Raw genomic sequence first — 14008 nt, 5'->3', positions numbered from 1 at the left:
GAGAAGTTCTTTTAATTAGGTAGATGCATTAGAACAAAACAAACCGAATTGTCATTATCGCCTTTAATTTCTTCTGAACTTGTCATGTATCATCTCATCTTGTGATGGAGATCCTGTCTTTGCAGATAAAAGTTTACAAGGACCGCGAAACTCTGAAGCGTTCCTTAAATGATGCTAAAACTGCCATAGAAGAGTTAAACAGGATTCTTTCAGCAATTGTGATTGTCGTGATCATCATAGTGTGGTTGCTAGTGATGGGTCTTTTAACCTACAAAATAATTGCCCTCGTTACGTCCCAACTTGTACTTCTAGCTTTCATGTTTGGTAATACGGCCAGGACCTGTTTTGAAGCCATCATATTTGTATTTGTGACGCACCCATTTGATGTAGGCGATAGATGCATTATTGATGGAGTGCAGGTAAATTAATCAAATTAAGTTTCATCCTAAATTATGCCCACTTCTATAAAATCGCGCTCTTTTGCTTGATGGAGACATTTTAAATTGCAGATGGTTGTTGACGAGATGAACATTTTGACAACAATCTTTCTGAGATATGATAATGAGAGGATATATTATCCTAATTCAGTTCTAGCTACCAAACCCATCGGCAACTTCTTCAGGAGCCCGCCGGAGATGGGTGATTCTGTGGAGTTTGCAATCGATGTTTTCACGTCAATTGAGATCATTGCAGAACTAAAATCTAGAATAAAACAGTAAGTCAGATCTTCCAGATAACAACTACATATTAAAGAGTATGTTAAGACTAATCTTTAAACCAGTGATTTTAAGCAGTTTTATTTGACTGGTCACTCAGTTTGAATTTTGAAAAAAAAAAAGATTAAAAATTAATGTGGCTTTTCACCGCCTCGTATTTTTGGAGGGAGTGGGGAATCTTGATGAAATTTGTGTCTAATGGTAACGTCAAGTAGTTATAATCTTAATTAATAAAGCTTAAGTTTTTTGTAAACTTTATTTTATTGCAGTTACTTGGAGAGGAAGCATAAGCATTGGAGTAAAGATCACATATTGGTGGTGAAGGAGATTGAGAATGTGAACAAGATGGAAATGGCTCTTTATGTTACTCATACCATAAACTTTCAGGATTATGCAAAGAAAGTTAAACGGAGATCTAAGTTAGTCTTAGAGCTAAAGAAAATATTTGAAGATCTCGGTATCAGATATTATCTTCTACCTCAAGAAGTTCGTATTCGCTATACGGGCCCACTACCTTCGTGATAATCGTTGCCGTATCTTGCTTCTTTGTGTGAATGTACTCGTTTATATCATAGTTGTTCCTTCAAAAACTGGTAACAATCTGGTTCTATTAACTGGGAATGATGACTGGCTTAGCGTAAATGCATTGTAGTGCTTCATGTTATAGATTCTTAAATTCTCAATAGCCGAAGAAAATTCAAAAACAATAGTTGCATGTTCATATGTATTCTTAATTTTTCAAATTAGTCGCAAGCATTCGAAGTTTAGAGCATTTCACCAAATTTTTTCCTTCTTCATTGTTTTGAAGTATGTCCAAGTAGCTTTTGTTGCCTCACATGTTGAAATCATCCTCATTGACATGTGTCAATTCCATTAAATATAACATTGACAGCTCTTGAACTATAATTTGACAAGACAAATTCAGTAGCTGTACCTGTCCATCATCCTTCAGGCTTTTAAACATCGTTTCCACTGGCACCAGGTTTGGCAGGAGCACTCCAACTGAGTCTGCTCTATACATACATAGGAGTTCTTAGTTTCATTTGTTAAAATATGCACCAGCCCAATTGAAGAGATCTAAATCGTAGGACCTTCATTGTTAGTCGGAAAATTATCTCTGCATTATATTTATTTTGTTTTATCATATATATATATATATATATATATATATCTTTTCATCGCAAAATTTTGAAATATTTTTTGCACTACTTTATTTCTAAATTTGTATGAATCAACTATTTTGATACTAATTTACTTCTAAATGAATTAAAGACAATTTGTTCTACAAAATTTTGAAAATAAAAAAATTTAATTAGAAGAGTACCCCTAAATTCAATAAAACAAATGAATTTCAAAATTTAATATGATAATTTTTAAATGAAATTATAATTATAAAAAATTAACATCTTGTAATTATAATTTTTTAATAATAATTTTACTTAATTTTTATAATTAAATTAAGTAAAGGGAAGTTTACAAAAACATGAAGAAAAAAAGTTCCTATAATTATCCTAAATTTCCCTGTAATTGATATTAAGAAACGTCTCTATACAAATTAAATGAAATTATAATTATAAAAAATTAACATCTTGTAATCATAATTTTTTAATTATAATTTTACTTAATTTTTGTAACTTAATTAAGTATAGGGAAGTTTACAAAAACATGAAGAAAAAAAGTTCCTATAATTATCCTAAATTTCCCTGTAATTGATATTAAGAAACTTCTCTATACAAATTAAATGAGATTATAATTATAAAAAATTAACGTATTGAATTTGAGGTTTATTTATATTGTTAAATTCAGGGGTATTCTTATAATTATAATTTTTTATTTTTTAAAAGTTTGTAGAATAAAATGATATTTTAATTTATTTAGGGGTAAAATGGTTATTTTTAGTGTTAGAATAGTTTATTGATACTAACTTAAAAGTAAAGGTAGTGCAAAGAACATATTAGAATTCTAAGGTGGTTAGATGTACATATGACAAAACAAAGATAGTGTATAGATGATTTCTCTTGTTAGTTTAAAAATTTTATAATGAAATCGAGTTGGCAAGCAATAAGCAAGGAAGTGAGCTATGTGTGTGATGGGGAAATATGAGTGATTAATAAATATGCTTATGGTGTGTTTATTAATCAGTAATTTGAATGGAGTGATATTGGAATAGGATGGAACCGGAATTGGAAATAGAAATCAGAATAAATTGTTTACTTTACTGTGGGAATTGGAATGGATTGTTGCAAGTTACTAAATTGACCTTAGTTGATTTTTGTCATTAATATTAATAATAATATTAATAATAATTATAATTGTTGTTAATATAATAATAATAATAAGGAGGAAGAAGAGGAGGAGGAAGAGGAGGGTAATAATTCTGCCTCTCATTTAAGTAAGTAAGCATATCATTCATTCTTAAAACATGTCATTCATTTCCATTCCCATTCACATTCCTAATAAGTCAACACATCATTAGTGTGTTTAGCACATTTGTGGCTATTATTGCATTTGTGATGCTATTCAAACCCTTCTTTGTAAGCTTGCATTGTATCCAAAGCAAGCTTTGTTATAAGCAATGACAGAAGTTGTGTTGAGTCTAATATTAAGTGAATTTCTTCTTTGAGTAGTAAAATTAGAGTTGTGAACTTTACATTTTTACTCTATATTTGGTATCAGAGCGAGGTTATCGATGCTATACATAACAGTGTAGCATATTAAATCAAAGATCTCAACGAGAAGAACGCGATGCAATAAAAATTAGACTGATCGAAGACCAGATGCACTTGCAATTGCCGTCAGAATTTCTGCCTAGAATTTGAGTTGACCATTGACCAACGTTGACTATTGACTAATGTTGACCTTTGACTGAAAGTTTATCTAAATTTCAGCCATGGTTCTTTGACGTTCTGGTTTTATTTATAAGTCAAAATTTCCAAACTTTAACTCCTTGGTGGAGTTATCTTGAGTTGTGAGAAGTTTGCAATTCTATAAGATTGTTAGTCAAGCTTGTTCGGTATAGTTGAAATCTTGCCAATATGATAACTAGTTAGAGGAGTCAAGGGCTTAACAACCAAAACTATAACACGTGGCCAATGTTTATGGAGTCTTACCTACAAGGTCAAGACCTTTAGGAGATTATCAGTAGTAGTAACACTACACAACCAAAGGCAGAAGATACTAATGGTTTTTTGTGAAAGTGGAAAATTAAACAAGCAAGGTGATGTTTGCTTTAAAGACTACAATTGAAGAAGAAATGGTGGAGCACATTCAGGAGGCCAAAACACCGAAGGAAGCTTGGGATGCTCTTGCTGCCTGTTTGTCAAAGAAAAATAACACAAAACGACAACTTATTGAGAGTGAGTTGCTACTGATTGCATAACGTAACATGACGAGTGCTCAATACTTCCACAAAGTGAGGTCGATATGCCGTGAAATTTCAAAGTTAAATCCAACAGTTGCTCTTGGGAAAGGTAGGATAAAAAGAATTATTGTCCATGGTTTTAAACCCCAAAACCAAAGCTTTGTTGTTGTGGTACAATGATGGCCAACACAATCATCATTTGTTGAGTTTGAAAATTTACTTGCTAATTAAGAAGTAATGGCTAAGCAAGAGGGAGAAGTCTTGTTGACAAGTAAGGAGGAAGCACTCTACACCAATAAAAGCAAAGGTAACCCCAGTAACACAACAGAGGTGGGTCTAAAAAGAATGATGACAAGACAAAAAGTCATCAAGGAGAGGGAGGTTCTCGTCTAAGGGAAGCTTCAAAGAATCTGTGGTAGTAGTAAAAAGTTTGATGGCGAATATTTCAATTATAGAAAGAAGGGCCATATGGCCAAAAATTGTTGGTCTAAAAAGAAGAATCTTGTTAAAAGTAATGCTGTTACTTTTAGCTCTAAAGAGAAAAATGAAGAATGACTGGGATGCTGAAGCATTATTCACTATAGAGGAAGAAGAATTGGCTCTCATAGTGACAATTGTGGAAGAGATTGAATGCAAGAATGATTGGATTGTTAATTAAGGTTGCTCAAATCACATAGTTATAGACAAACAGAAGTTATAGAATTTATCTGAGTATAAGAGAAATCGACTGCTAGTGACAGCCAAAAACTTAAGGTTACCAATATCTCACATTGATAAAACCGTAATTGCGCCTTGATATAGTCCCAACCACGTACCACTCCAAGAAGTCTATCATGTTCCATGCATGAAGAAAAATCTACTTTAGTGTCACAATTGACGTCACCAGGCCACTATATCTTATTCAGCCCACAAGATCTTAATTGTGTTATAACCTTAATATTTTAGAAAAACCAATGATAGAGGGACGATGATTGGAGTCAATTTATATAATGTCAGCAGAATCTACATATGTATAAAAGAAAAGAATAAGCTAGATAATAGATTTGTGTAAGGATGGCAATAAAATCTAAATCTGAACCACATCTACAAGGATTAAGATGATTCAGATCTAGAAAAATCTGAATCTTCATATTAACAAATGTAGACCCAGATGTGAAAAATTAGAATCCATGGATCCAGATCTAGATCAGGATGCAAGTACACTTGGAATACTAGATATCCGGATTCGGTTAAATTTTATATTAAATTAAAAAATATATATATTAACTTAAATTTTTTTTAAAAAATCTAACCTAAGTCCTTGACCCTAATGTCAATTGCATTCACATACACTCAGGATACTTCACCAACAACTGCAACCTACAAATCCCTAAAGCCCAATGCCCTTAAATCCGCAAGGATTGTAATGCCATACTGGTGGCCTTGCCTAAGGGTCATGTTGAAGCCTTACCTGAGCCCACTGCTACCACTGCATGTTGTAGGCCTCGCTGTCGTCCAAGCTTCACCGTCATGTTGTAGGCCTCGCTGTCGTCCAAGCTTCACCGTCGTTGAAGCCTCCCTTGAGCATGCTACTGTCGTTGCATGCGTTGATTAAATTGATTAAATGCATTAAAGTAATTAATTTTCAATATAATGTAAATGCTTAATCTAATTTCTTTCACATATGCTAACTCGCTTTATAAATTACTTTAATTAGGTTTTGGGATTTTAATTTGGTAAATTATTGAAATTTTTAATTTTTTTTAAAATTTTTAAATTTAATTTTTATGGATATGGATATGGGATATCCACTTGCAATCCTGTCGGATATTACCCGCATTCGGATATAAAAATGTCAATATGGATTTGGATCTGGATGTACCTACATCCGAATTTAGATTTAGATTTTGTCATCCGTAAATTTGTGGCACATGCGGTTGGATCATGTTAGCTATTCCAAGTTGAGTATAATTGTAAATAAGTAAATGCTTAAAGGACTTCCTCAACTTGATGTGAGAATAAATACTATTTGTGACAAATGCGAGTATAGTGAAGCGCATCAATTACCGTACAAGGAATCAAAGTTTAGAGAAAAGAACTATTAGAGTTGATACATTTTGATGTGTTCAAGCCCATCAAGAAACTGTTAGTTGGTGGAATGTAGTATACGGTGATGTTCATTGATGATTTCTCTAGGTATATGTAGGTCTTCTTTATCAAAGAAAAATCTGACATGTTTTTAAAGTTTAAAAAATTCATAGTTAAAGGAGAAGTAGGAAAGAAGATCCACTACTTCCACATAGATAAGGGGGAATGATATAGCTCAAGTGATTTTTCTCAATATACGGGAATGTCAAATACGCCACTAACATACATGTGCCAATATGCCATAGCAGAATGGTGTATCAGAAAGAAATAACTAACATCTTGTAGAAGTCTATCGAAGCATGCTATATGCAAAGAATGTATTGGGAAGGTTTTAGGCTGAAGCTATAAGAACTGTAGCCCATGGCTTGGAGTTTGTTTCACTTTTGAGAAACTATGGGACATGAAACATACAATTAGTTATTTTTGAGTATTTGGTTGTGTTTTTTTATGTATTTGTTCCTAATAATTTATTTAGCGAGTTTGATAAGAAAGCAGTTAGATATATCTTTATGGGATACGACAGCCAAAGAAAATGTTGGAAATATTGTGATCGTACAAATAGAAGATGTTACCTTCACATGATGTAGTGTTTGATGAAGCATTTTGTTACTAATCTAAAAAAAAAATATTGCTAAAATCAAGAGAATTTAAAGCGAGATTAAAACCAAAGAAGGGGGGACATTTTAACTGTCGTATGCCACAGAGATACATCTAATTGCTTTATTATCAAACTTGCTATGTAAATGACGAGGAATAAATACATCTAATTGCTTTAACTGTCGTATGCCACAGAGATAAATGACGAGGAACAAATACTAAAAAAATAAGTAACTATAAGTTTTATGTCGCATAGTTTTTTAAAGGGTGAAACAAACTTTAAATTAGGTTAGGGAAGCTTATTGATCACTTGAGTTGCGGCTCTCATAATTTTGGCCCAAAACCTTCCAAGTACACTCTTTGCATATAGCATGCTTTGACAAACTTTTGTAAGATGTTGGTTCATTCTTTCTGTTAAACCGTTTTGTTGTGGCATATTATAACAAGCGTATTGGTGATCTATTTAACATTCCTATTAATATTGTGAAAACTCACTCAAATATTATTATCCTCTATTATCTATGCGAAAACAATAGATCTTTCTTCTAACTTCTCCTTCAACTGTCTTTCTAAATTCTTTAAACTTGGAAAATGTGTGAGATTTTTCTTTCATAAAGAAAAGCCACACATATCCGGGGAAATCATCAATGACCCTCACTATGTACCACATTCCATCAACTAATGGTTGCTTGATAGGCTTGAACACTAATGGTTCCTTTGCTCTAAACTTTAAATCCTTGTATGGTAGTTGATGTGCTTTACCATACTGACATCCCACACAAATAATATTTGTTCTCATGTCAAGTTTAGAAGGCTCCTTATGCATTGAGTTGATTACCATTATACTTAACTTGGAGTTGCTAATGTGACCTAACGACATGTGCCATAAATCTATTGTCCTGTCTATTTTTGTCTTGTTTACATATGCAGACTTGCTGATATTATTTAAACTGGCTCCAAACATCATCCCTCTATCATTGAATTTTTTGAAACGGTAATTATCAGAAACCTCCCCTGAAGTTTGGCGTATTCTCAGTTTGATAGATTGTATTTGTGTATTCTCAGCCACCTCCCCTAACGTTAGTATACCATTTAGTTGACCGTGTGTTACTTGACAAAATGACCAAAATACCTTTGTGTTGAAAAAAAAAACTTTGTTCACACAAATCAAAGAATTGTTGGCCAGTCATATCCGTTTTAGCGTCAAGAGCTGTGACTATAGTGTAAATACCAAATAAAACATTGGACGGCCCCCTTGCGTCAACAGAAGGAGCAGAGATTCTAGTTCACTTTGAGGCAAGATTTAGGCGTTCAATCATTTTTGCAACACCAGCAATCCCTACACTCATCTCATGTTGAACTTCTTTGCCTAGTTGCTTAACTGAAGTATTCATAGAGACCAGCTTCTCCTTTAAACTGCAGGTACCTTTTGAGATTAATTTCTTATATCTGTTAAGAAACAAACGCAAGTCCAATTGACAAGTTGAAATATATAAATACCAATTCCAAATGGAACCAAGTTGCAAAAAATCTACATGGCTGAAGCAGCAGACCATTTCAATTTTAGACTCTGAGAAGAAGAATACCTCCGAAGGGTTTGGCCTTCTTGGACTATCAGGTGGTGATTATTTGAAGAAAACTCTGAAAAAAAATTGATCTATTGAATAATATGAAAAACACACACACACACATATATATAATAGAAATCTATTAAATATATTTATAAATACAAAAACTTGTGCAATGGAAGCAAGAGCTTTCTAAAGCAAAAAAATATGCACGATAAATCCACTTGTGAAAAGAAAAAGACAACAATCACGCTTTTCGAAAATACATTTACATACAAAAAATGGAGAAAAAAGAATGCATGTCAGCTTATATGAGTGGGCAGAAATCATTTGTACTTCCACCCAAGCTGAGTAGCTGACTATTATTTCACTGCATCATTGAAAAAACTTTTATAGGAATAATTTAGCATTCCAAGCCAATTCTAGTTTTCTTTATCCTTTCAAATAACCTCTCCGGCTTTGCCACCCAAATGCTAGTTGAAAACAACTGAAATATGAAAAATAATTGGACTTTTGAGTTCCGAACAAATACCTGAATTTAAAAGGGCTATCTCTGTTAAGGTCAGGATAAGATGAGAAGGTCGAGTCAGTTGATCATATGACAGAAATTGGAAAATCACTGTAGATGACCCATGACAAAAATTTGGTATATTCGTATTTGTTGGCAGCGTTAAAGAAGCATTTGCAACAGAGCTAGAATCAACCACTTGGGAAACATCAAGTCCGGGATATCTCTGCATATCTCTTCTACGAAAATACTGACCAGTAGCTAGATGTTGCATAGCACGTGCTTTCTTACCATCGTAACCAAAGTACCATCTTGAAATATCTCATCTCACATATTAGAGATATAATAATAGACTTTATCTCACCAACCAAATATTTCAAAATACAATGTTGAGAACATAATTTGAAACCAAACTAAATAATCACCAGCCTATTATCAAAATCTTCAGGGAAAGTAACAAGAGCAGTAGGAGCTATGTGCCTTGACTTGGAGAGCCTTTCACTCTCGATGGTAGTTAGAACCTCTTGGCTACAAAATAGAAAGACAAACTGAAATAAAAAGGAGACTATGTTCCTTTATCATTTGACGCTGGACAAATAAAGACATCTGAATGCAGTGAAGTAGAGCTAGTAGTCAAAGAGAAGAAAAGAATTAAAACCACTAAACTCACTGCTCCAGTGTGAGAGAATGCAGCAAATCATGACATTTTTTCAACTAAGACATGTACATATCATGATAAAAAGAAAAAAAAAAACAAAATCAAGTATCCTCAAAATATTAATATTGCGGCACAAGGAATCTCCAACACTTAATTACATCTGTAATTTAATAAAAACTAGCATGAATCCAAACAATCAGTGGCAATAGCTTAAACAATTAAAAATTTTTCATACCCATCTTTAATCATTCACAAGGCAACATAATGTAGCTGAAACCATCTTCAATCAAAATCAGGTGAACATGCATTTACAACAATCATTAACCTATAACTAACCCAATCGATGGAAAACAATGGAAGCAACAGAGATACTCTCAAAAATTGTCAAGACCCATTACTCATTTTTACCAAATTGATTAATTCCATCTAATAAAACTGACATGCACAGTAATAAGCATTTTCATACCTCATTCGCGGCTCGAACAAATTGAGGTTGTCTGTGGGTCAACATGGAAACTCACTGGTCGACATTCTTCCACCTGGCGGTCGTGATTCGGTTGTCCCTGCTATCGGCGTCTTCGAGTTTGTCATCATGGTCTCCCGATCGTGGCACCCTTTTTCTATTAAAGTATAGTAGAGATAAAAGGGGTGTTGTTCTTGGTAGCTCCTGTTTGAACGAAGCAAGAAGATGCCATTTTCCTTTCTCATTTTTTTGTTATAATATTGTCTGTTGGTTAAAAGAATGTTTTTGTTTTTACCCATTGGAATATTAACAAAATTCAAATCAATTTCAGAATCCAATTTGATATTTTTAAGTTTGTTTGAATTTTTTATTATTAACAAGTTCTATTACTATCTTGCCCTCACTCACTAAACTTATACTAAACGGTGTATTAACTTAAAGGGAGGTGGCTGAAAATACGCGAATACAATCAATCAAATTGATAATACGTCAAACCTCAAGGGAGGTTTGTGATAATTACCCTTTTTTGAAATATTAAGGTCATGATACACCGTAATATTTGGCAGGCTGAAAATGAAATAATGGCCTGATGACGACACAATTGACATTAAAAATAGATTTTTCTTCATGCCTCGAATATGATAGACTTCTTGGAGTGGTACTTGGTTGGGACTATATTGAGGCATAATTATGGTTTTGCCAATAGGAGCTATTTGTAACTTCTAATTGTTGGCTGTCACTACTACTTGACTTGTTCTATACTCGGACATATTCTTTAATTTTTGTTTGTCTCTAGTCATGTGATTTGAGCAATTAGAATCAACAATCCAGTCATTTTTGTGGTCAATTTGTTCTGTGGTTGTCACTGTGAGAGCTAATTCTTCCTCCTTCGCAGCACATGATGCTTCAGTATTCCAGTCATATTTGCTTTTCTTTATAAAGCTAGAAGTAGCAACATTACTCTCAATGGGCTTTTTCTTCTTAAACTAACAATCTTTGGCCATATGGTCTTTCTTCTCACTACTGAAACATTTGACATTAAACTTTTTTTTTTATGATCATGATTCTTTGAAGCTCCCCCCTAGACGAACCTCTCTATCCTTGATGACTGCTTCGTCCTTACCTTTTAGCAAGACTTCTCCCTCTTGCTTAGTAACTCAACAAGTGATGGTTATGTTGGCCATCCTTGTACCACAACAATAAAGCTTCGATATTAGGGTCTCAAACTATGGACAATTATTCTTTTTATCCTAGATTCTCTAAGAGCAACTATCGAAACTAACTCTAAAATTTCACTGTGTATTAACTTCACCTTGTGAAAGTATTGAGCAATCGTCACGTTAAGTTGCGCAATCATTAGCAACTCGTTCTCAAGAAGTTGCAACTTTTTATTGTTTTCTTTGATAAACATGCAGCAAGAGCGTTCTCATGTGCTCATAATTTATATATTATTTAATATTTCTGTAACTTAATTATATTTTATTATATTAATTTTTATCTTTTTTTTACATTTTGTTATTTTAGGTATATTATTAGATTATAAAAAAATTAAATCGGAACATTTAGAAAGAAATCTACTTGAAAGAATCATAATGAGAAAGGAATAAAGAAATTTAATTGAAACAAATAAAGGAAGATGCAATTTAATTATCCATCATGCATGCATTCACGTGGAGCACTAGAAGGCAATAGAATTGGATTATATCGTAAAAATGGCACGTGAAAATTAGAAGAATGTGGCACAAGCTTTGGCTTAAAATTGAATTTGGTGGGCTTCAGGTGATGGGCTTATTGTTGGTTTACTTTATTGGTTTGTTTTAAATCCTATTGAGTTAAAGATTTGAGGCAGTTAGTTAAAGAAGGCCATCGATTGAGACAAGAGTCAAGAGAAAGACAAAATCAAAAAAAGAAGAGAGAATTAGAAAAAGAGCACCAGCCATAGTAATTAGAAAAAAAAAGTTGAGAGCAATAGGAGCAATTTGAAGGAATAAGACGCTTTAATTGAGTTTTTCTTTCCCTTTTCTAATTTTCTGGCTTGGATGTTCCCAATTAAATTTATGGATTCTCTTTATATTTCCATGAACTAATTTATTTTCCTAGGGCGATAATGCCTAACTATGATGATTTAATTTCATAAATATATGTTTTTTTAAGTTTATTATTCCATGATTGAATATTCATTATTGTACTTAATGCTTTTAAACATTTGACTAATATTTGAATGATTTGAGAATACATAATGAGATCGAAAGGAGATTTATATATTTTTACTCTATGTAATGAATGCCATGAATAACATGGGAGACGAAGATGTAGTAACCTGATTTGTGTAGTTAATTACCACAAACTTTAACGAGTTTTCAACGAAGATGTACTAACTTGATTCATGCAGTTAATTACCACAAACTTTAATGAGTTTTCAACGAAGATGTACTAACCTGATTCGTGCAGTTAATTACCATAAACTTTAATGAGTTTTCATATATTGTAATGCACGTCGAGATATGGTGTATTAGTACATATTATTGCTTGAGAAAAAGTATCAAAGGAATTAGTGTTATTTAATTGTTAACATGGATAATAATATTTAATAGCATAGATAAAGGATTAAATTAGATTAGTTATGGTGAAATCAGATATCCTAATGTCTTAATCTCTTGGTAATTTCTATTACTGCTTGCATATTTATTTAATTTTTAGTTGCCTTATTTTATTTTAATTTTTAATCTACATTCACTTATTCGATTGTTCAAATAAATTTGGGTTAGAAAAATTCAGTAGTTAATAAGATATATAATCTCTATAGGACAATACTATACTTTTCATTATATTATTTATACTGACTAGTACACTTGCTAATTTATGCAACATGTTCCAAGCTTCCTTCGTGTTTTGGCATCCTACATGCGCTCCAACATTTCTTCTTTAATTGTGGGCTTAAAGCAAACATTACCTTGCCTGCTTTAACCTTCCACTTTCACAAAACGCCATTATTATCTTCTGTCGTTAGTTCCATAGCTTCACTACCACCCACAATCTCCCAAAGGTTTTGTCCTTTTAGGTGAGACTCATTACACATTACCCATGTGCTATAATTTTGGTAAAACGTCTTGATCCTTCCAACTATGTGAACATCACCCATTATGTGGACAAGATTTTAACAATATCAAACAAGCTTGACTGTCAATCTTGTAGAATTACAAACTTCTCACGACTCAAGACAACTCCATCAAAGAGTCAGAATTTAGAAATTTTGATCGCATGAATAAGACCAGAACGTCGAAAAATCTTGGAAGGAATTTAAATCAATTTTCGATCAATAGTCAACTCGGGTCAATGATCAACATTGGTCAATGGTCATCTCAAATTATGGGCAGAAATTTTGGCGGCAATTGCAAGTGCATGCTTGTCTGATCAGTCTAACTTTTTCGGCATTGTGTACTTCTCGTCTAGATCTTTGATTTGATATGCTATACTGCTATGTATAGCACTGATAACCTCCTTCTAATACCAAATATTGAATAAAAATGTAGAATTCAAAACTAATTTTACTAATCAAAGAAGAAATTTACTCAATACATTTTTTAAATATTGGCTTTTTCTTATTTAAATCGTGTATCTGTTGGAAAAATATGCTCTTTAAAATCATATGTGTTTATTTAATTGTAATAAATATTTTTTCTGATTAATAAAATTAATGAGATATTTTATTCAAATATCTTAATTGCATTAATATTTTGATCAAAGTCCATTTAATCATATTATATGTATTTATGTAATCACCATGTGGATTCACAGAAGACATAAATATAAGTTATCTTATGATTAAATAAATTTAGTTCGCAGTTGATAAATAAAGTTGGGCACTTTATTTAGGTATAGACTGTAATGAATTCATTGAATGATTTGTCTTAATCATGTATGAATTTATTAATGTAGTACGACTACATTGAACATGATCACATATGAGATTTAATTAACATTGAAATGACTGTCAGACTTATTAAATC

General features: G+C 32.5%; 1 protein-coding gene and 1 pseudogene across 1 annotated transcript in view; one reads left to right on the top strand and one right to left on the bottom strand.

The window, feature by feature from the left end:
- The window catches only part of LOC18036783 (mechanosensitive ion channel protein 10), a 2795-nt gene extending 1557 nt beyond the window's left edge, over nt 1–1238 (top strand). Inside the window, exons 3-5 of the mRNA XM_006427931.2 lie at nt 126–419; nt 510–715; nt 986–1238. Coding sequence (XP_006427994.2) covers nt 126–419; nt 510–715; nt 986–1238 — 753 coding nt within the window. The remainder of the gene's footprint in view (nt 1–125; nt 420–509; nt 716–985) is intronic.
- A 2714-nt stretch (nt 1239–3952) lies between these two features.
- On the bottom strand, nt 3953–12989 carry LOC112097007 (annotated as a pseudogene).
- Between the last annotated feature and the right edge of the window lie 1019 nt (nt 12990–14008).

The sequence above is a fragment of the Citrus clementina genome, unplaced genomic scaffold (assembly GCF_000493195.1).
Source record: "Citrus clementina cultivar Clemenules unplaced genomic scaffold, Citrus_clementina_v1.0 scaffold_7, whole genome shotgun sequence".
In the NCBI taxonomy this organism is placed as follows: domain Eukaryota; kingdom Viridiplantae; phylum Streptophyta; class Magnoliopsida; order Sapindales; family Rutaceae; genus Citrus; species Citrus x clementina.
This window is presented reverse-complemented; position numbering and strand designations above follow the sequence as displayed.